The sequence below is a fragment of the Megascapheus bottae genome, chromosome 17, assembly GCF_031878675.1.
Source record: "Megascapheus bottae isolate mThoBot1 chromosome 17, mThoBot2.hap1, whole genome shotgun sequence".
Classification (NCBI taxonomy): domain Eukaryota; kingdom Metazoa; phylum Chordata; class Mammalia; order Rodentia; family Geomyidae; genus Megascapheus; species Megascapheus bottae.
This window is the reverse complement of record NC_143525.1, coordinates 27,969,649-27,993,908: the sequence shown is the minus strand read 5'-3', so window position 1 is coordinate 27,993,908 and position 24,260 is coordinate 27,969,649. Positions and strand designations below refer to the sequence as shown.

The 24,260-nt window shown below is 42.8% G+C and overlaps 1 protein-coding gene across 2 annotated transcripts in view; it reads left to right on the top strand.

The window, feature by feature from the left end:
- Vps53 (VPS53 subunit of GARP complex) overlaps positions 1–23,944 on the top strand; it is a 128,296-nt gene extending 104,352 nt beyond the window's left edge. For both annotated transcript variants that reach the window (XM_090350483.1, XM_090350482.1), the window contains 5 exons: positions 2,741–2,889; positions 9,914–9,983; positions 21,599–21,736; positions 23,209–23,313; positions 23,712–23,944. In XM_090350483.1, coding sequence (XP_090206609.1) covers positions 2,741–2,889; positions 9,914–9,983; positions 21,599–21,736; positions 23,209–23,313; positions 23,712–23,882 — 633 coding nt within the window. In that variant the 3' untranslated portion in view covers positions 23,883–23,944. The remainder of the gene's footprint in view (positions 1–2,740; positions 2,890–9,913; positions 9,984–21,598; positions 21,737–23,208; positions 23,314–23,711) is intronic.
- The last annotated feature ends 316 nt before the right edge of the window (positions 23,945–24,260 follow it).

Below are 24,260 nucleotides of genomic sequence, written 5' to 3'. Positions count from 1 at the left end.
AAGAGGCTGAGATCTGAGGATCATGGTTCAAAACCAGCCAGGACAGGAAAGGGCATGGGACTCTTAATTAACCACCAGAAGTGGCGCTGTGGCTCAAAGCACTACCTTGAGTAAAAATACTCAGCTTTGGTACCCAGGCACTGATTTCAAGCCCCATGACTGACAAAAACAAGGAGGGAAAGAAAGAAGGGAAGATGTAAATGTGTTCATTACCTGACTAACTATAATCCTTCTGTATATCACCTTTATAGTAACAATAAAATATTATAAATAAATAAAATCAGAGGCTCAGGTGGTAGAGGTAGCTCAGCTGGTAAACCACTTGCCTAGAATACACAGGGCTCTGCACTCTGTCCCTAGTACCACACACTCATAAAAAACCATGAAGAAAGTAAAAATAATTACCTTCTAATAATTGAAAACATTTTTTCACTAAATTGATTTAAATTTAATATCATGAATTCACTTACTTTGGCAATTTTTAGACTTGATGCTAACTGGCTAAACTAGTAAAGTCTATCAGGTCTTAGCATATATATGTTCCAACTTGCACATGCCTGGCTTGTCCTGCAGTTATCAAGAGGACTTGGGTGATGAACCACCCAAGTTCTAGCAGCAGGAACTTGAATAAAAGTTGCTGTCTTGCTTTAGAGTTGTTTGGTAGCCAGTGACAGAACATGTCACCACCACGTTCATTTTCTACGAGTGAATAACTGTATGTTTAAATAACTATAGGAACTGTTTCTGAAATGTGAAAGTAGACAGTGCTGCCATTGTGGAAAGCAGGAGTCATTCTGTGGAAGAGTTTCATGTTTGTTGGACGTGAGGTTACAAAGCCTTGCCCAGATAGCCATGTTTACCCAGAGCGTTCTGCTCCAGGTCTTGCTGCAGAGCTGAGGAATGCAAGGTGAAGTGACTTACCACACCTGTCAGTTTGGGCCTCACCCTATGAGCTCACTGAAAAGTTTGGAAGGTTCAGATCTTTAACATGAGATGGAAAAACAACCTCTCAAATAAGATAATGAGGAAAATCTAACACATAACCAAAGCAGTTGATATAAAGCTGTTCATACGAGAGCTTTAGTTGTTTCTCTATATGTACTTATTTATTCCAAGTTAGAAACAATTATTTTTCCTGCCAGTAAAGGTGGTACTTGCCAGTGTCCCAGCTGCTCTGGGGGCTGAGATGGGAGGATCACTTGACACAGATGGTCAAGATCAGCCTGGGCAACATAGCAAGACACCATCTCAGATTTTATTTTGCCTTTTCCTCTCTGGATAGGATGTTGCTATGTAGCCCAGGCTAGTCTGAAACTCAGGATCTTCCAGTCTCCCAAATGCTAGGCTTACTTATATGTACCACCATCACACCTGTCTTTAGAGACAGTTTGTGTCTCTGAGCCTTGTTTCTTTATCTGTAAAATGACTCTGAAGGTTCCTTCTGTTTGTCTGTCTGTGTATTTATACAGACCTAAAGCTTTTAGAACTATCCTATCTACTGACATTAGAACAAAGCAGAGTCCTTTGCACTGTAATTACCATATACAAATGGATTCTTTCCCCAAGAGTTCTATAAACGTAGTATTTGGTGTTTTTGTTTTTGTTTTTTTCCATCAGAGGCATTAAGCCTCAGGTCTACTGACCTGTGCCTTGAACAGTGCCTATGGGTTGTTTGATGTACCACCATGAGCACGATACCAGTGCCTTTTCCTTACCAGCTGAGGCAGGCTTTGAGCTGATGCTGCCCATGGCCCGCTTTGCATTCTCAAAAAGAAAAAGACTTTATAATTGCTTCTTTTTGCTGTCCAGAGTGTGTCCCCAATTCTCCTCAGAGTATAGCTTGGGTTATTGTTGGTTCATTGCCAAAGACTACATTAGTTCTGTTACATTCTTCTCCCCATCCCCCCTCCTCTACAGTCCCTATGACTTTTCCTGCTTTGTCCCCCTGTTGCCATCATACACTTTGATCCATCCTAGTGTTTGCCAGACATCCTATTTTCTTTCCTCTGTTGAAGTTGCACTGCATTCCCAAAGATTTTAGAACCAGCTCACATCTGCAATCCCAGCTACTCAGGAGGCTGAGTTCTGAGGATCATGGTTTGAAACCAGCCTAGGCAGGAAAATATTTCAATATTTTCAAAATGAGAGAGAACAGACTAGTGGACCCTGCTTGTGTACCTGTCACCCAGATTCTCTATCCTAAATCCACATCCTTGTCCTCCAGCCCCATATAATTTCAAAGTGAACCTCACGTGCCATATCATTTCTAAATATGACTCTTAAAAGAATCTCAAAATCCAATTTACTTGAGAAAAAAGAAAGATTAAGTAATTGTCTTCTAAGATTTACTGCATTAAGCCAATCCCCTCTAGTCTCTCAAATGGCATGTGCTTAGACATAGTCTTTCCATCTCTGCTGGTAGACACTGTTAGGATGGAACCCCATTCCTCTTCCTGTGAGGGTTCCATGACAAGTGGTACCTCAGACAGGAAAGGAGTTCTGTTGGGAACATGGCAGGGGCCATTAGGTACAGGAAAGACAGCTACATTCCACTCCACTGTCAAGGACAAAGTACACATGCCTGGGTTTATTCGTGATCAGTTATCATGACACAGAACAGGCAGAACAGATTCCCTAAGATGAAAGGAAAGGGCCAATGAGCTAATTTTGCTGTCCCAATAATGTGACAATGTTTCCCTGTAAAGGGGCTAAGCCTGGTTGTGTCCTGACTCTATTTCAGATGCAGTGGCAAAATGTGGAGCATGTTGGTGACCAGAGCCCCTATGTCACCTCTGTCATTCTTCACATCAAGCAGAATGTCCCCATCATCCGTGACAACCTGGCTTCCACACGGAAATACTTCACTCAGTTCTGCATTAAATTTGCAAAGTAAGTCCCAGAGCATTCTCAACACAGTAGTAGAATTAAAAAAAAAAAAAACTTCATATTTTAGAGAAGTTTTAGTTTCACAGTGTAATTTCATAGCCCTGTATTCCTTACATCCTCAGACTCCTTCATATCAGCCTTCATGAGAGCTGTCTATTGCAGTTAACAAGCCTGTGCTGGCACACTGTCCCCAAAAGCCTGGTACTAACCTGCTGTTCCCTTGCTGGTATACCTCTGTGGGTTCGGCAGCAGGCTTCAGTGGTATATCTACCCATATGGTATCATACTCAGAGGGTTACTCTAATGCCATGCTTACCACCCAGCATGCTCACCATGCATATGTCTGGCCATCCAGTACTCACTCTAGTATCTACAGGCTGATTTAATATTAGTCTTTACTCAAAAAGAAACAGATGTACAACAGCACAAGCACAACCACCAGCCACATTAAGGCAAACAAAAATGAGTGGGAGAAATCCATATACCACACACTCTCTTTCTCTCCCTCCCCCCCACCTCTCTCTCTCTCTCAGACATAACCACCCATTGTCCAGTTCAAGTAATTAAAATGTTTTTCAAGCCGAGCTCAGTGAGATCTGAGGATCACAGTTCAAAGCCAGCCTGGGGAACTAAAGACTGTGAGACTGTTATCTCCAATTAACCACCAGAAAACTGGAAGTGGCACTGTGGCTCAAGGAGTAGGGCAGTAAGTAGCCTTGAGCTGAAGAGCTCAGAGATAGTGCCCAGGCTGAGTTCAAGCCCCACGACTGTGGGGGGGGGGGGGAGGGATAGAATAAAATGTTTTTCAAGAATGTGGTGTATGCCTTTTTTTTTGCCAGTCCTGTGGCTTAAACTCAGGGAGTGGGCACTGTCCTTGAGCTTTCTCAAGGCTAGTGCTCTACCACTTGAGCCACAGCACCATTTCTGGCTTTTTCTGTGTATGTGGTAACAAGGAATCAAAGTCAGGGCTTCATGCATGCTAGGTGAGCACTCTACCACTAGGCCATGCTCTCAGCCAAACAAAGCCTTTTTTTTTTGGTCATGGGGCTTGAACTCTAGGCCTGGGCGCTGTCTCTGAGCTCTTCATTTCTCCCACATGAGCCACAGCAGCACTTCCATGTGTATGCATTTTGTCATACATACATACATACATACATACACACATACATACATATGTATGTGTGTATATATGCATATGTACATATATGTATATACATATATACATACATGTATATATACTTACATGCATATATATGCATATATACATGCATGCATACATGTGTATGTGTATATATGTGTATATACACACATACATATGTATGTATGTGTGTGTATGTATGTATGTATGTATGTATGTATGTATGTATGTATATAGGCAGTTTACTGGGGATAAAAAAAAAAGTGTCACAGACTTTCCTGCCCAGGCTGGTTTCAAACCACAGTCCTCAGAACTCAGCCTTCTGAGTAGCTTTTTATCATTATTTGTGTGTATGTGTGGTACTGGGAGTTTGATCTCAGAGCCTTATGTTTGCTAGTCAAGCACTCTACCACTTGAGCCATACATGTCTCCAGCCCTTTTGGGTTCTAGTCCTTTTTGAGAATTTTTTCTGGTCAGTTTACCTGGGTTGGCCTGGACTACAATCCTCCTATTTATGCTTCGTGCTTTAACTGGGTAACTGGTATATATCACAGTGCCTAGCTTTTAGCTCTCATAAACTTTTTCGCCCAGGTTCTCCCATCACTAAGGTGACAAGCATATAGTACCATGCCCAGCTATTGGTTGAGATGGAGTCTCACAAACATTTTACCTGGGTTGGCCTCAAATCATGATCCTCCTAAGTAGCTATGATTATAGGCATGAGCTACTAGCATTCATCGTAGATTATAAGCTTCTTTTTTAGATATTAAAACTTGAAGTCACAGGTCTGGAGTTTGGCCTAGTGGTAGAGTGTTTGCCTAGCATGCACGAAAACTCAGGTTTGATTTCTTGGTACCACATACATAGAAAAAGCCAGAAGTGGTAAAACTCTAGCCTTGAGAAAGCTCAAGGATACTGCTCAGGCCCTGAATTCAAGCCCCAGGACTGGCAAAAAAAAAAAAAAGAAAAGGATTTGAACTCAGGACCTCATATGCTAGAAAGGTACTCTACCATTTGAGCTACTCTGCAAGCCCAGATTATAAACTTTTTAAGGGTAGGAATCCTCAGTTTTTCTTCTTCCTTCTTCAGTACTTAATACTATGGCTGCTAAATTTATATCACTGATGGATGTCTTTGACTCCAGGGAAGATACTAAAAATTGGGAAGATCAAATCGGGGAGCTCTATTGCTAAGGTAGATAGATCTGAGGTGTGGATCTTCCTGTTACATCCTCCTGGGTGGCCATTTCTGGCTTGAGTTTTGAATCAAGGAAATAGTTTGGTCCTTTGCCAATCAGCATCTGGCTACAACAGTGTTTCCCAGGAGGCCAGGCAATGATGAGGGCTAGGGTCTCCTGTGACCAATTATCAAATGTGCATTTTGGCAAACTTCTCGGGGAAGGCCTACAGGAAGGTCAGCCCTGTCCAAGCTACTGTATTTAAGCTGTTTCTCATCTAGGTCCCAACTGATGATTCAGGACTCCAATTTTCTGTCTTCTCCACATCTCTCCCAGTTAGTATTCAATTAGGGATTTCCCTGTCTAACACAAACAAATCCCCAAGGAATAACCATAACAGTGCCTTGTAAAGTTAACTATAGTGTCTACCTTGTCAAGAAAGGATAGAGTGGGCTCCCCAGAGAAACATTCCACTTTGAAAGTAGCAGATGGACTAGGACTTGACATTCCCTTCTCTCTCTAGGTGCTCATTAATGTGCGTTGAAAGCATTGCTGATAAATCATATTATGACACTCCCCATAACTACTGCTGGTAGTGTCTCTGTAAAAATTTACTGTGGCTAGAAATCTCCAATGTGGCTGCCCAGGGGTCTGATTGAGTTTATGTTGAATTGAATAAGGAGTCCATTGCTTGCCTAGTACAAACATCTGCCTTACTTTCTCTCAGAGCCCTTTAGTTTTATAACTAAGCTCATACTGAGTGAACGGGGAGTCTCACTCAGGTTCTACCTCAGACCTAGAGAATATTCCTGTTTTAATCTATGGTGGTCCTATCACCCTGTAAAACTCCAGCCTAACTCTAGAAGCTTTAGAGGTAAGGACTGTGAAGAGACCTTTTCCAGCCAAGGGCCAAAGCCACCACCATGCCATGCTGATGGCCTGGAGAAGCCCTTGTCAGTTTCCTAGCACTTTGCTGAGATGTCTTCCCATAAAGACATGTATGTGGTCCCATGTTTCCCTCAGCCCAGCCCCTGTGGATCAACCCTCAAAGCCAGTTTAACCACAATTGCAGCTACTCCAGTGTGAAATGACCTGGATTACAAACAGTACACAGGGACTAGTCAAGAATTCAGCCTCTCATTGCTTGTCTGGCTCTGTTTTTTAGCTATGAGCAAACGCTTCCAAATAATACCTTATTGGCACACCCTTCTGAGCAACAAGGAAGCCCTTGGACCAGACATCCCCTGTTACAATTTCTTGTCCTGCTCATTTGTTTCCATCAGATGTCTGAATTCAAGACAGGCTTCCTGGTTAAACATCAAAGTTACCCCTGGTTGAAACAGCAATTTGTGTCACAGATGACAGTTGATGCTGTTCAGTAATAGAGATAATAAGACACATCTGTTACTGGTGATGGGAAGATAAAATGAGAAGTCACCTGTGAATATCCTGGGACAGTGCTGGTCCTCAAATAGTGGTTGCTGCTGGATGCCAGTGGCTTTTGCCTATAATACTATCTACTCAAGAGGCTGAGATCTTAAGATCTTAGTTTGAAGCCAGCTCAGTCAAGAAAGTCTGTAAGACTCTATCGCTTAAGTGATAGAGTGCTAACTTGAGCAAAAAGGTAAGAGATAGCGCCCAGGCCCTGAATCCATGCCCCAGTATTGACACACACATACATACACAAAAAGGTTGCTGCTACATTCTTAAAACATTTATAATTTGTCCAACATACATTTACAGGAGCCCATCTGCTGTTCTAGACTCAAGGCTGATTTGACTTAGTAGTCACAGTCCCTGTCTTCACTTGCCTAGGTCAACTGTGAAGGGAAATAAGCATATAAGCATAAAAATGAAATAAAGTAGATTAGACATTAGAAACCTGAGGACTCTGAGAATATGGTGGAGGAAAGACTCTGGAGAAGAGCAAGGTCGGAGAAATGCAGAAGTACTGACCTCCAGGACCCTGGGAAAGGGCATTCCAGGCAGAGAGAACAGAGTAAACCAAAGCCCAGAAGCACTGGCTACCTACAGAACCAAGGGTTCTGTGCCTTGAAGAATAAGGAGCCAGCACTCAGCATGCTGAGGCTGAGAACAAAAAATTTAGAGTAGAGAGAGCAGCAGCCACTGAGGTACTGTCTGTAATCCACGTGATCTGAGATGCTTTAGCAGGGTGAACATTGGTATCCAGGATCCAAAGTCTGTTCTGGACAGCATAGGGAAACCCTGTCCTTATTTTAAAAAAATTGCATAATGCCGGGGCCAACCGGCAGCAAACCAGGGTTCGCAGATTGGGGTTCCTGAAATCGGGGGCAAGGACTAGGAAGAAATAGAAGAGAGACAGACACACCGGGTCCGGGATGTCCGCAGTCCAGGTAAAGACTGCCGCGTTTATTTTCCACTCCCGCTTCTTCCCTCCTCCAGACCCAGGGAACCTCCAGGTGTTACATTCATATGGTAATTCTCAGGTCATTTACATAGAATAGGGCCAGAAAACAATAAGACAATAAAGCCATCGTCTGATGCAAGTCAAGGTACAGTTTGATTCCACTCTGGCTCCCAACAGCATAAGGGCTAGGAGTGTGACTTAGTGGTGGAGTGCTTGCTTAGCATGCATGAAGCCCTGAGTTTGATACCTCAGTACCACATGCACAGAAAAGGCTGGAAGTGGTGCTGTGGCTCAAGTGGTAGAGTGCTAACTTTGAGCAAAAGCAGCTCAGAGACAGCTTGGAGGCCAGATGGAGTTGAATCTGATGATTGCTGGAATTGAGGTTCTGATGGCTCATAAAGGCGTCCAGCCTGGAAGATCATACCTATAACTACTTAAGAGGGTCACAGTTTGAAGCCAGACAGAGAAGGAAAGTCCTTGAGACTTTATCTCCAAGTAACCACCAAAAGGCTGAAAGTGAAAGTTTAACTCAAGTGGCAGAGCTCCAGCCTTGAATAAGAAAAGTAAGAGATAGCACCCAGGCCCTGAGTTCAAGCCACACACACACACTCGGGAGCACGGCGCGGGGGGGAGGGGAGAGAAAAGAAGAGAAAAGAAAAGAAAAAGAACAGTTCAGTAAGTCCATAGCTATTCAAGTGAGTATACACATTGTAGGAAACAGCGTGGAGAAGTTGATGAAGGAGGAGCAGGCACCTAGGAGCATCACTGGAGGAGTGAGGTGGAGGTGGCAGCCAGCCTCCTTCCAAACCTGAAGGTTCCGCTCTGAGTCCACTCTTCTTCCTGGAGTTCTGGGTACTTCCTCATCAGCTCACTCCACATCCTGCCTTGATTATAGATTTTCTACACCTACCCAACTTTTAGATTTAGACTTTGTAGTTTTTTCTATAAAGCTCTCCTGACCTGCCACAGTCTCACTCTCCCTTTCTCCCTACTAGCTGTCAGTCACCCACCAGTCTAGGTTGCCATCTGGTCTTCAGCATATTTTTGGATGATCTTGTATTTTGTTTCTTGATCAGACAATTACTTCTTAGCAATTCTCTTTCTTTCTTTCCTTCCTTCCTTCCTTCCTTCTTTCCTTCCTTCCTTCCTTTCTTTCTTTCTTTCCAGTCCTGGGGCTTGAACTCAGGGCCTGAGCACTTTCCTGCACCACTTCCAGCTTTATCTGTGTATATGGTACTGAGGAATCGAACCCGGGTCTTCGTGCATGCTAGGCAAGCACTCTACCACTAGGCCAAACTCTCGGCCATTAGCAATTATTTCTTGCTTTCACCTCATGTATATTTCTTCCACTTTTACATCTGTTAGGATGTTTTCAAATACTAGTAATAGAAGCCCTGACTCAAACTGATGTGAATGATAGGTGGATTTTTTTCTTTATTTTCATGTGCCCACAAGTCCAGAGAGAGGACGGGTCTGAGAGTGGCTGATTTAGGGATTTGGTGATATCATTAAGACTGGGGTGGTTTCTTTTGTCTTTGAAACTGACTGAACCTCAAAGTGGCAGTAAGATGGCCACTATCGATGTTATATCTAAATATGACAATGCCCTAAGGAAGGAGTGATACACCAGCCTTGCTTTGAAGTTCTTCCCTCCAGGTGACTAATCTAGTTCAAAACATGGCCCTTTCTCAAGACAAACAACAGTCACCAAGAGTTATCCATCTTCTGACTGAGTCCTGGAGATGTAGTTAAGTGTCAGAACTCTTGCTTAGGACCTAGGTCTCATAAGGAAAAAAAATTTTTTTGGCCAGTCCTGGGGCTTGAAGTCAGAGACTGAACACTGTCCTTGGGCTTTCCTCAGAGCTACTGCTCTTTCCACTTGAGTTACAGCACCACTTCTGGCTTTTCTATTTATGTGGTGCCAAGGAATAGAAGCCAGGTCTTTCTGCATGCTAGACAAGCACTCTACCACTAGGCCAAACTCCCGGCCCCAAGGAAAATTTCTTTTTAAAATCTCACCTCTGGCCAGGTGCTAGAGGTTCACACCTGTAATCCTAGCTACTCAGGAGGCTGATATCTGAGGATCACAGTTTGAATCTAGCCTCAAAATTCCAAGAGGCTCTTATATCCAGTTAACCATAAAAAGCTGAAAGTAGAGCTGTGGCTTAAATGGTAGCACTAGCTTGAGCATAAAAACTCAAGGACAATACCCAGGCCCAGATTCAAGCCCCAGGACTAATACACGCACACACCTACAAAAAAGTTTCTGCAGTTCTTTACTAGAGAGAGTAAGCCTAATTCTTATGTGTGTTTGTATCCACAGCTCCTTCATTCCCAAATTCATCACCCATCTCTTCAAGTGCAAGCCAATTAGCATGGTGGGAGCAGAGCAGGTGAGATGAACTCCATACTTTGCCTTACTGCTTTTGTCATCAGTCTAATCCCTGAATTATGACTACTTTCTTAATTAATTTACCCATCTATTTAAAATTATTTGTGGAAGATTTGCTAGGGACCACGTGTGATTCTAGGTACAGGGACTACCCTGTGAACTGGATGGAAAAGGCCTTTCCTTTGAGATGCTCCATTTGGGAAGTAAAAGGCTGATACTATATGAGCTAAAAGACAACTCCCACCTTAGAGAAGTATGCTGAAAGGTGTAAAGCAAGGGTACGTGAAAGATTCTTGTGGTCATCACTTGGGGAGTCATCATTAGGTGGTCTGGAAGGTTCTCTTGAGGCCTAGAGAAAATGTTTCAAGGAGAGGGAACAGCAAAGGCTCTGATGGTTTTGAATTCACAGAGGCCAAAGCAGAAACCCCTGAAGAGTCCAAGTAAAGAAGGGCTTAACTATTCGGTACAGAGAGGTTGAACCCAAGAAATTCCTTTGATCAGCTCCCCTCTGTCCTCTTCAATTCTGTGCTTAAAGACAACTTTTCTGCCAAGTGTGTTACACACCTGTAATCCCATCACTTGGGAGGTAGAAGCAGAGGATTAGGGAGTTTGAGGGATTATGGGGCTGCATAGCAAGATACTGTCTCAAAAAAAAAAAGCAACTTAGTTTATATCACAAAGCCTTATGAGTGATGAGTTATGTGCTACAGCAACATTGCCTCTTTTCAGCCCTGATCTTTTTATACTAGATGAAATTTGAGCATTTTAAGTTCAGGGAGTACTTTTGCCTACTTTAAAAAGACAGTACCCTCTAATTCTTTCAAAGCACCACTTAAATACAAACTATTCATGTGCTAATCAAAATTGATGCTCATATTTATTAAAATGCATCCTTTCTATACCTCTCTGTGCTTAGAAAGTAGGTGAGATGATTATATAGTTCAAGACATTTCCATAAATTTTGCCCTTTCACCAGTGAAATGGCATACTAGGTTCAGCTGTGTCACCATCCTTTGGGCTGGTCCCAGGCATGCATCAGTAAGATGTGGAGTTAGCACATGCTATGTGTACTACACTGTGGTTGCTCATGCAGAGAACCAGATACATAATGTGTGAGAATAGCCAGCTCTCGTAAATGTAACTGTGCAGTTTTCTCTTGTTCTTATTAGCAAATAGCCTCTCTAGTTTGTTAAAAAAAAAAAAAAAAGTACAGGCAATATGAACATTCAGATTGTGGGATTTGGAATCACAAAGATTAAAGGTTGAGGCCTGTGCTTGCACAAGTTACTTACCTAGCAGCACTCCCATTTTCTCATTTATAAAACAGGAAGATCAAGCAAGACAATGGTGGTGCTTGCTTATAATCTCAACACCTGGGAGGCTAAAGAATTGTGAGTTCAAGGCCAACCTGGTATACTTAACCAGAACCTGTCTTAAATAATAATAATAATAATAATAATAAAAACATAGGGCTGGGAATGTGGCTTAGTGGTAGAGTGCTTACTTAGCATGCATGAAGCCCTAGGTTCAATTCCTCAGTACCACATAAACAGAAAATGCCCCAAGTGACACTATGGCTCAAGTGGTAAAATGCTAGCCTTGTGTACAAAGAAGCTCGGGGTTAGTGCCCAGGCCCTGGTTCCAAACCCAAACCAGCAAAAATAAATAAATTAGTTAATTAGAAAAACATATTGCTCATTATTCAGCCTTCATTTTAAGCTTCCTAAGCCCAAGGACATGACCTTGTTTCTGTTTTCATTGCCCATTTTCCCTGATACATCTTGCACATGCAGCCTGCATAGAAGTATCTAGTCAGTGCTTGCCACTGGCTGTCTGCTTACTGCTGGCTGTCTGGCTAACCAGCTTTAGCTGAGTCAAAAAATGTTTGGGAAAACTCTCTGGGAGGTTGCACAGATCCAGACACAGATCTCTGTGGGCCTGACTGCAACAGTCTATGTTCTGAAATCCTTGAGCCTCACATGTCGTAAGCCCAGAATTCATTCTTTCCATCAGAAGCAGCACACTGAGACTCCAGCATGCTATCTCCAGTTTCCTAGCACATGTTTGCTGGGATCCATTCTGTTCGTCTCTCTCACTGTTGTGTGTGATCTGAGAGGACAGGGAATGATTAAAATCTGTATCTTGGAGAAACTTTAGAATCCTTTCTTACATTTTTGTCTGCAGATTTGATGATGCCCCTGGAACACAGGGCTGACTCACTGGGAACCCCTGGTGTTTTCATGAGTTTGTAGTTTTGTTCCAGTCTTGCAAACTCATTCATTGTCTAATAACCATGACATTTTCCTTTTGTCACAAAAATCCCATTTCATGTCTATTCTCCTCTGATTTTCTTTTCTTTGAAGAATATTAGAATAATCCGCTTAGACTAAAAGCAGGTATCTGCAGAACACTATCAGTTTGTTCAGTGTTACTTTACTTTGAGATGTGGGTGAGAAAAACTATCTTCTAGAACTGGAGTTTCATTTCATAGGCCCAGGAAAAGATAAGTGGATGAAGGAAAGGTGGACGCCACAGGCTCATCCTAGGGTGTCCCAGTATAGTTCTTGAGGGATCCCACATGAAGTTCAGCCTCACTGAACACAGGTTTGCCTTGAGCATATGGGCTCTGAAACCCAAACCAACACGTAGCTGTTGGTAGCCTGTTCACTCAGGCTGATAGTAAGTAGAGATGCTCATGAGCTGAGGCGATTCTCCTTCACCTCGGGGAATAGCTATAATCTAAGCTTCAAAAGAAACTGAAATTCAGGGCTGTAGTTTCACCTCCTTTGAGGCATGTCTACTGTGCCACAAGGTGCTTACATCCTAAACTGAATGTACACTCAATGCTGATCCCAAAGACGACAGTGGAGTCTCTTTTCTGCTCTTTTTTTCTTGTCCTGATGACTACATAAAGTGAGTTATTTATCTTTGGGGCCCCAAAGGCCTCTTGAGCAATTATAAGTGTTCATGGATTGAGCCACTCCTGTATTCATAATGCCTCTAGCTAATTTATGATTTTTTTCCACAGAACCTTATAGGGTTTACAGGGTTATTAATTAGTCTTATGACTCCCTGTAATTGAGCACACAGCACAAATGGAATCCACTCATTCAAACTTACAACAGAGAAAGCGGCACAGTGTGGTGTAGGAAAAGGAGGCCTGGGGTCCATTCCTCTCTGCTGTGATTAATTGAGCATAAGAGTCTTTCCTGCCTAGGCTGGCTTCTAACCATGATCCTCAGATCTCAGCCTCCTGAGTAGCAGCTTATAAGATTATAGCCATGAATCGCTGGTGCCTGGCAGCTGCAGACATTTTTATCTTTCCAAACTAAACTTCTGCACCTTCAGTGCGCCTCCTCCCTGCAGCCCCTAACAGTCACACTGCTGTAGATTCCTGATAAGTGTGGAATCAGACAGTATTGGTCCTTTTGGGCACAACTTATTTCCCTTATTGTCATGTCTTCATGGTTCATCCATATGATTCAAATCCATATGGTTCAAATACCAAGTACTGAAAAGAGGGAAAAGGGGGGAGAGAGAATTGTGCCTTTCAGTGTATGTATAATTTATGTCAAAAACAATTGAATACAGGCGGTGAATATAGCCAGGTTTCTTAGTGCTTGTACTGCCAACAATTTAGGGCAGACTCCATTGCTATGGAGCACATTAGGCTGAGTGTGTTACTTCTCCCCACTAGATGGCAGGGACACTGGAATGCCAGATATAATTACCAGGCATGTCCCTGGGCATCTCCAGATGTTTCTGAGAGTGGAGGTGGGAAGTAAAGCTACCCCATTTGAGCCCCCTGGATTTGAGACAGATGACATGAGAGTGACAAGATGGTTTGGGTTGTTGAGCTGAGTCTTGGGTGCTTAAGGGATCCCGAGACCATTCTGTCTAATTCACATATGTTTAAAATTCCCCATAACAAGGCTTTAAAAAGTGTTCCTCCCCCACATATACCAACTTGTGTGCAAGCCAAAGGAAGATTTTATTTGGGGAATTGATACACAATTCCATATTTCCTGAAATTAAACTAGTTCCTTTCCAGATTTTTTTTCCAGTGCTGTGGATCAAACCCAAGGCCTTGCACATGCTTGTGAGCAATGTTGCACTGAGCTATTCCCCACCCCCTCCTTCCAGATTTTCTGATTGCAGAAGAGCTAAGCTTTCTCCCTCCTCCTCCTCTCTTAGGCATGTGTGTTCCTGCTCAGGAAGTAGAGCTTCTGCCTTTGGCACTTTTTTTCTTTTCCCTAAATAGCCTTTTGAAGGTTTTACCTACCCATGCTGTCTAGTTCCTCCTCTTTATTAATCTGTAGCCCATCTTGACTTCTATGAAGCCATCCTTCTCACTGTTAGCGGCAGCTTCTCCATCTCCTCTCACTCAGTGCCATACACATAGAAGAGGCAGCCCCAGCCATACCCCAGAGTTCATAGCCAAGGAACTAAAGGGACCCGCCAGCACTGAAGGAGCATGAGAAATAAATGAACCAATTAGCAGAAAAGATTTCCATAAACATCAGGTTTAGTGGTTCGCCATGCTGTTATCTCCAGATTGCAAGTAAGACCATCATCACTGTCATCACTTCTGTCCTGCATTGCCCTTGAAGTCCTACTGAGGGTGACAAAAGCAAAAACTATTTTTTAAAGAAAATTATACAGATTATAAAGAGAAAAAAAACTAACAGACACTCATGACTTATGCCTGTAATCTTTAAATACTTGGGATGCTGACATCTGAAGAACACGATTCAAAGCCAGCCCAGGTAGGAAAGCCCTGAGATCCAATCTCCAATTAACTACCAAAAAGCCAGAAGTAGGGCTATGACTCAAATGGTAGAGCACTAGCCTTGAGGAAAGATGCTAAGTGATAACACCTAGGCTCTGAGTTCAAGCACAAAAAAATAAAAATAAAAAACAGAGCTAAAGGCCTATCTCAGCCATGTCTGGTGGTATTTCCTAGCCTTGCATGCATGAGGCCCTGAGTTCAAACCTCTAGTACCCCTCTCCCTCAAAAAAAAAATAAATAAATAAGGCAAAAAGGGCTGGAGGTATTGCTTGAGCAGTAGAGACCTGTCTAGTATGTGCAAGGCCCTGAGTTCAAACCTCGGTAACAAAAAAGTTGGGGCAGGAATTATACACACTAAAAGATCTGTGCAGAAATGGTGAGAGCATGTTTATAAGCCAGTAAACCAATATACAGAGATTGAGGGCAACAGACTGGTGATGCTTGTTGGAAGAAGAGGAGAGTATAACCCATAAGAGAGCACAAGGAGCCCTCAAGGAGGCCAGAGATGTGGTGTGCCTTCCTTCAGTCAGAAAGTACAGCATGAGCATACATAAAAGATTATTGAAATGTAATGCTGGGGATTTGTGTGTTTTATCATGTACAAGTCAAACCTAATTTTTCCCCAAGTACTGAGGATTCCCCAGATGGCTACAAACTCTGATCCTGCCTTCACTTCCTGTATAGCTGGAATTACAGGCATACACCATCACACCTAATTTTTTTTAAGGCAGGAAGAGGTCTGGGAGTTTAACTCAATAGTGGAGCTCTGAGTTAGATTGCATGAGACCCTGAGTTTAATCTCCAAGCATCCCAAATAAGAAACAAAAAGAGAAAAGATAAGAAACTGGGCATGTCCTGACCTTAATCCATCCTTTCTTCACATCTCACTATCTTCCTGTGTTATTACACTACAGAACTCCCAGAGTGTATATGGTTTTCTGTGGGGCTTTGTTTTGTTTTTGCCTTCTAGGAAATGTGCTTTCATCTTGTCTATTCAAGATGTTTCATCTTTGCTGGTATGGTGATCTTCCCCAAATTGCAGGAAGTTCTTTAGGAAGTAAGGGTCTTGGCGTAGTAACATACGCCTGTAATCTTTTCAAAGGTGTCTACTGCTGAGTGATGAACTTTCACAGGTACAGCTGCTGGTTAACCTTTAGCCCAACAGCAATGTAAGCCAGCCAACACCATCCCAAAATTCATCTCCTAAGTGCAAACAGATTTGGTCATTGCCACCTCTTTCCAGTGTCCCCTGCCTTAAAGAAATGAACAGCTATTTTCAAAGGTGAAAGCCAACAGATTTTCATGGTACATGGGACCTTTTTAGCTTGACTTCCACAGACAGCTACTCTGTCTACCACACTAGTTCTTTCCTTCCCTCCCTCCCTCCCTCCCTCCCTTCCTCCCTCCCTTCCTTCCTTCCTTCCTGTGTGTGGCATGCGCACACATGCCAGTACTAGGGCTTGAACTCAGAATCTGTGCACTGTTCCTTGCTCTTGTGCTCAAAACTGAAACTCTACCACAGCTCCATTTCTAGCTTTTTAAATTTTGTAGTTAATTAAATGAGTCTTGTACTTTCCTGTTCTGACTGGCTTCTAACTGTAATCATCAGATCTTAGCTTCCTGAGCTGCTAAAATTATAGCTGTAAGCCACAGGTGCCCAGCGTCACACTTTCCCTTTTTTTTTTTTTTTTTTTTTGCCAGTCCTGGGCTTGAGCTCAGGGCCTGAGCAATGTTCTTGGACTTTCTCAAGGCTAGAGCTCTACCAATTGAGCCTCAGCACCACTTCTGGCTTTTTTTCTATGTATGTGGTACCAAGGAATCGAACCTGGGTCCTCATGCATGCTAGGCAAGCACTTTAACCACTAGGCCAAACTCCCAGCCCACACTTTCCTTGTTTAATTAGCACGTATTTGGTATTATGTATTACTATTTCCTGGAGATACTTGCTTTATTTACTTCAATTATAACTATTACCTGTACTGCTTGTTACCAACTAGCCATGTTAGGGAGATAAATCTTATGTTGAAGAAGTCAAAATAATAAACTATAATTGCTAAGTGAAAAAATTAGCATACATAAGTTGTACAAGGGGAGTTTCCTTGTGACATTCTGACACATGGACAGATTGTATTCCAGTCATTCTGTCCCTCCATCCTACTCTACCTTCTTAAAGCAATTTCAGCAGGTTTCATTGTTGTTTTATAATTGCCAGTAAACTACTTTGACCATACTAATCCTCATTCACTCTCCATGTTAGCCCAAACCCCTCGATAACACACTCCCCTCAACAGTCACTTTATGGTCAGGTGCCAGTTGTTCACTCCTGTAATACTAGCTATTCAGGAGGCTGAGATCTGAGGATCACACACAGTTCAAAGCCAGCCCTGGAAGGGAAGTTGAAGACTCTTATCTCCAATTAACTAGAACAAAAGCTAGAAGTAGAGCTGTGGCTCAAGTGATAGAGCTCTAGCCGTGAGCAAAAGAGCTCAGGGACGTCACCCAGGCCCTGAGTTCAAGACCCCAGGATTGATACAAGAAAACAAACAAAACCCAAAGTTTGTTTCCTCTTGCTCATTTTAGTTCCCATCCTTTCTGACTGCATTGCTTCTCTAAAATTCTGAGACAGAAATTTTCATCCCTTCAGCTGTCTGGTGGGTTCATTCAGAATTCCTCCTGTCACTTAAAACTGTCCAATTATTTATGCATATAATATGTCTCTGAGAAGTAGAAAATGTAGGAAGTGCTTTGAGACATATGTATTCCCATATGTTTTAAAATAGAATCATTGATTGTTTTTTTTCTACCAACAAATGAATGCTAAAACATAGCTTTGATTTTGATGAGGGTCTTAAAATTTTCTACATGGAAGACAAATTTGATTCCTTGCCAAGTCTTGAAAAGCATACTTTCAAAAAGAAAAAGGGAAAGTATTTCCAGTTAATAGAAATACAGAAAATAATGTAAAGAATACCAGCACCAGCACTCAGCTCAGTAAAATCTGTGACATGTTCCCACGTTTGCTTTAGATCTTTTTTATGTAAACAGTTACAGTAATTGCTGAAGCCCCTGTATATCACACTCTGCCATTCTTCTCCCTTTGAGCCCGGAGGTAAACACTATTCTGATTTTGATTTTTACATTCCCATATGTGGTTAGTATTTTATATGTGTATGTATTCCCAAATGATACGTGGTTATGTTTTCCTTATTTCTAAGCTCTATATAAATCGTACTGTATGTATCATTTCCTCCCTTGCATTTTTCCCCCATTGAATGCCTTCTGAGATTTATTCATGTTGATATGTGTCATTTGTATTCACTCATTTTAGCTCCAGTATCCTTTTCCATTGCATAAATATAACAAAATTTGTTTATTCATTGTAGTTTTTATGGACTCTTAGATTGTTTCCAATCTTTTGCTCTTGCAAACAGTGAATGCAGGGAGCGTGTTTCTGTGGGTATTAGGGTTTGAATATGAAATGTTCCCCACAGGCTTCTGTGTTAATGTTAAGACCCAGCCAGGCTCTTATTTGGGGACATGGATCTAGTTGGAGGGAGTGGGTGACTGGAGCCTTGTCCTGCCCTGGCCCTTTTGGTGCCCTCTCTGCTTCCTGTGGCAGGGAGGTGAAGAAGCCCCCGGGCCTCAAGTCTATACCATTTATTCTGCGTCTACACATGGGCCCAGCACTCTGAAACTGTTATCCAAAATAATCCTATGTTTTTGCTGTTGTTTTGTTATGCCAGCCCCAGGGCTTGAACTCAGGGCCTTGTGCTCTTGTTTGGCTCTGTTGCTCAAGACTTACCCTCTGCTAGTTGAGCCATAGTTCCACTTAACAGGTTTTTTTTTTTTTTTTTTAATGGTTAATTGGAGAATCTCATGAACTTTCCTGCATAAACTGGCTTTGAAGTGCGGTCCTCAGATCTCAGGCTCCTGAGTAGTTAGAATTACAGATGTGATCCCCAGCCCTCAGAGAGAAGGTGACTGTTCTAGGGCTTGAACTCAGCATCTCACATTCTTCCTTGGCTTTTTTTGCGCAAGGCTGGCATTCCACCCATTGAGCCACAGCTCTACATTCTTTTTCAAAGTACCTGTATTTTAAATAATTTCTTGATATTGTAGAAGAATTTTACATTACAATCCAAGGGTAGTAGGGTGAAAAGGGGCAGTAGAACAATCAAGCAAAAAGGGAGACTGAGAAACATGTGTTAGGAGGAAGCAAGGGCTTTAGTTGAAGGGGAATCTGAAGGGTGGATAAGGGGTTCTGCCCAACTAAAATGCTACTGATTTGTTACTGCACAGCTTTATTTTCTATTGTAAGAATTTTCAAGTCTAGCAATCTAGAAAGATTCAAAATGCACTGACACTTTGCTGGCCTGCAGTTAAGTGACTTGCAGAGTTTAGACCATTGATTCAAAGTCATAGTTCTGCCTGAAATGAGTCTGTCCTAAGGCCAATTTTCTTTAAGGGCAGCCTTCTTTACCTTTTGGGGGGAATATTATTTCTTTCTTTTTTTGGGGGGGGGTCATAGGGCTTGAACTCAGCCTGGGTGCTGTCCCTGAGCTCTTCAGCTCAAGGCTACTGCCCTACCCTTGTAGGGCCAATCCTAGAGGTTAATTGGAGATAAGAGTCTCCAGTCCTTTTGTGTGCCTAGGCTGGCTTTGAACCTTGATCCTCAGATCTCAGCCTCCTGAGTAGCTAGGATTACAGGCACGAGCCACCATCATGTCTGCAGGGGAGTATTATTTCTGAGTTATTCTGAATAAAACATTAGTATTTTCCCTAAATCTTTATACCATTGTCAAAAATTATAATCACTGTGACCATTAAGTTACTACATGCTCTCATCAGTTAATCCCTAGTCTTTCCACTGTCCAAAGCAAAGCACAGGGGAAAACAGAGTAGGCCCAATACTCCTATCCTCCCTCTTGGCCCAGTTATGAAAGGTTTTCCATGAGGAGCAAGCAGTAGCAAGTATAGCACACCTTGTTCTGAAGGACATTTGATTCAGCATATCCTTTATTTTCTTGTTTGTTTGTTCATTGTGTATTTATACATTATGAGCTAGAAGTTGAAGACTAGGACCTCAAGTATGCTGGGCAATACTCTCCCACTAAGCCGTTCCTTAGCCAGCCCTTTCTGTAACCCCCAGTCACCAGGAACAAGACAGTGGTGGCAGCAGAAGGAAACTTCCAAAGCTGTTAAGCCACAACCGCCCAAGGTCCTTTGGCTCCCCACCTAATCTGGCCATCATCTGAGCTAAATAGAACAAGTTGTTAAAGCTCTGGAATGTGTAGCCACCATCTATCAAATGGGAACAATAAATCCCTTCATCAGGGCAGGACCTCATGAAGACTAGATGTGATAAATCATCCCTAGCAATTGGTGGTCCGAGGAATGCTGATACCCTTCTATGTAACTCGCACCTAAGAGAACTGGAACAAGCAGCTTTTCAAAGCCATGTCTTAGCAAGATACACTTAAAATTGGTAAGATCTCTCACTTGTTCATGAGCATCCAGAAAAATAAAAAAAATACAGCAATAATGAGTTAATCAGTTTTTACCTAGTTAATAGGTAAGATCTTGGTAACATTTTTCAAGGCTGATGAGGGCCCAGTCTGCATTGCTGGTAATATTCCAGTTGAAAAGAGGTTTGGCGATATATATATCGAGAACTTCAAAATGTCCTTATGATTAGGCTTTCCCGTAACACCTAGAATATGTGTAGAAAGAAGGCTGCAGTTCAACATTTGTTAATAATAACAAAAATCTAGATGCAAGTTAAATAGAATTACTTAATATCTGAAATTTATACACTTACTATAGGTTATTGTATAGCCACTTTAAAAAATCATAATATTCTTTTTTCTTTCTTTTTTTTTTTTTGGTGGGTCATGGGGTTTGGGCTTGAATTCAGCCTCTGCACTGTCCCTGAGCTCTTCAGCTCAAGGCTACTACCCCTACCCTTGAGCCAAGCCCCTCTTCCCATTTTCTAATGGTTAATTGGAGATAAGAGTCTCAGATCCTTTTGTGCCCAGGATGGCTTTGAATCTTGATCCTCATTCAGATCTCAGCCTCCTGAGTAGCTAGGATTACGCCTCGCACCTAAAAAAACAAACCACAATATTCTTAAGACTGCCAAGGGGAGGAAATTAAATGTAAAAACTTCGCACAGTAAATAGACAAACAAGGTTATAAAACTATACACATACACAATATGATTCTGATGTAGTTTTTTATGCGCATATAAGGATAGCAGCAATTATAACACATTAAGCACTTGCTTGCTTGCTTGCTTGCTTGCTTGTCCTGGGGCTTGAACTCAGGGCCTGGGTACTGTTCCTGAGCTTTTTGCTCAAAGCTAGCACTCTACCACTTGAACCACCTTGAACCACAGCACCACTTCCAGCTTTTTTGTTTATGTGGTATTGAGGAATCAGATCCAGGGCTTCATGCATACTAGGTAAGCACTCTACTACTAAGCCATCTTCCCATCTTGAGCTGTGCTTTGTTAATATTATTTTTCTTGGGCATTTAGAATTATAAAATTTTTTTCTTGCTCAACACTAGTGACTCAAACCAGTGGCTCAAAGTGGCAGAGTGCTAGCCTTGAGCTGAAGAGCTCAAGGACAGCCCAGGCCCAGAGTTCAAACCCCATGACTGAGCAATAAAGAAATGAATTATTTTGTAGTTCTGTTTGTTTTACAAGTTTTCTTCAGTGAGAATATACAAGTGATGGACAAGTCAGGAAAATTTGATTAATCTGAATGTATCCACCAGGTGGTGTGTCCTATGAAGTGGCTATAACCCTCTCTTTGCTTGCCTCCCAGCTGCTGCTGGACACCCACTCCCTGAAGATGGTCCTTCTCGACCTCCCATCCATTGGTTCACAAGTGGTGAGGAAGGCACCCGCCAGTTACACCAAAATTGTGGTGAAAGGAATGACCCGGGCTGAAATGATCCTCAAGGTAATGGGTTTGTCTTGGGATTCTTGTCCTAGAGGCTGTTCATGTGTTTGCTCACTTACTCCAGGGAGTTTAGGTTTTCAAAGCTCAGGGCTGGATTTATCCCCCCAGTCCTAAAGAATTTTCCACATTCTTTGGTCATACAGAAGTTTAGCCTTATCAGATGTTATTCAAAGTCAGTGGACTTGGGAACAAGTAATTCTGACAAATGAATCCTTTGTTGTTGGGGATTCTCTTATAATAAGATTTAGCCAAGGCTGGGAAATAGGTGGCATTGTCACTGTGAATCAGTGTAGAAGTCAGAGATCCCTTCCTTTCTCAACAGGGATTTCAGACCCTGCTGCCACTTACTCCCTTCCATGTAAGCCTTTTTGACTGTCTGTGCTTTGCACCTCTAAATGAACTTCTAACAGATGTTGTAGTAAGTGAATCTAATTGGCAAATGGGTTTCTAAAGCCTCATTTAACAAAAGATTGTGTTTCAAGTACTAATGTTAGAAGTGTCTGCAGCCTGGAGCATCTGCCTCCACCTGTGCTTGGTGGGTTGGAAGGGGAGGCTGGAGAGCACATGGTGCTTTCCTGCTAAGGTCTGAGTCCCAGCTTCAGGCTCTGACCCTGTGGCTGCTGCTATCCCTTTCACAAACAAAATGACTCAAAGGATTGCAGGAGTAAAAGGTGGCAGTGATCACAGCCACTACAGGACCACAGCCAGGCAAGTGTTCTACATTGACCTGAGCTGTGGCCTGAAGGAAATGGAAGCAGCACCCAGCGGGAGACCATACAGTACTGCAGAGGACTCTGTGGGAAACTCCTTACATTCTCAAGAACCCAAAACAAGTCAGTTCTTGGGGTGAGAAGGTCAGATACCACAGTCCAACACTAAATGGAAGGGAGTCTGAAGACAGCAATGCCATCGGTTTGTATACTAGTTGATAGCTTAAAGGAGGTGAAATGATGCTCCAGAGTTTTAGAGTGAGAGGCAACTTTGGAAGTTCTGGTTTTGAAAATAACCACTGACCTCAGCTGCTTTTACCTCTCATCTTTCAGGATGACAAAAAGAACAGGTACCCTAAAGGATCCTAGCAGTAGACTGTGTCTCAAATGCCCTTTTTAGGCTTACCGAATGAATTAGAATTTCAGAGGGACCCCGGAATCTGTGCATCCAAAAGCAACCAGGACAGTTGTGATGGGATTATGTGTATAATTTTCCAGCCTTCAGGAATGGGGCAAGAAGATCTCAGATTCCAAGCCAAGCCTGAGCTATCCAGTGAGACCCTATCATAATTAAGTAAATGAATAAACAGCAATCCAGATGATGTTTATGATTCAACAGCCCTGAAAAATTAGAGCAATTAGAATTGTTCTAATCAAGTCTGAAGCTGAAAGAGGCCATAGAGGCATTTCTGGGTTTGGGCTTGCTGCTGGTTCCGATCTTCTGTTCAGAATTTGTCCCTTTCATGTCCCCTCCCTTGATAGGTGGTAATGGCCCCTCATGAACCGTTGGTGGTATTTGTTGACAACTACATCAAACTCCTTACAGACTGCAACACAGAAACCTTCCAAAAGATACTGGATATGAAGGTGAGCTCTGGATCGCATTCTTCCTTCTAATGCTGTCACAAAATAAATAGAGGTTGCCACCCATCCCCAACTGAATTCCAAGAAGCCTTTCTAGAAGATTAATCCAGGCCTGGTGAGCTGCCGGATCCTGGGTACCTCCCCGCCCCGTGGCAAGCCTCTGCTCCAGATGGGTTGGGGAGTAAAACAAGCAGGGAGTTATCTTCTCTCTATACCTGTCCTTTCTTTCCTACCTCTCTACCTGGTTTTTCTTTCCAGACCACAATCCAGGGCCAGTAATTCCCCAGGTGGAAGCTATAGTCCACGCACCCTGAAGGAGTTATGCTAGTTGAAAGCTGGGTAAGAGCAGACTCAGAAGCACACTTTCTCCTGACCACTGTCTTTCCTTGCTTTCCCTTCAGGGGCTGAAGAGGAGTGAGCAGAGCAACATGCTGGAACTCCTGAGGCAGAGGCTCCCCACCCCGCCCTCGGCTCCAGAGGGCTCCAGCTCACTGTCCCTCATGGCACCCACACCTGAGCAGGAATCCTCTCGAATCCGAAAACTGGAGAAATTAATTAAAAAGAGATTATGAAAGCTGGCAAGGGTGGTACCAGCAACCCTCAGCACCCAGTTCCTGGGAGCCCCCATGAAACTCAGAGCCCAGTTCAATGAGCTCCTGGGACATTGAGGTTGTTAATGCCTTTCTCCCACAACCTCAGAAGCCAGTAACAGTGGGGTAATAAAAAGGATATAGATGATATTCCCAAAGTGGAGGCAGCATGGGAGAAGTTCCTTGGTGGTTCACTTGCTGTTTGTAGGCTGCCCTTGATGGTTAAGTTGTCATTGGCTCAAGTTGTCTCCCCACTAACATACATCTGCCCTTCTGCACATGGGTTCTTTTCCGCACAACTTGTGCCTGTAGCTGGCTCCTACCCTTCCCCTCTGTCTCTGGGATCAGCTGTATGGCCTG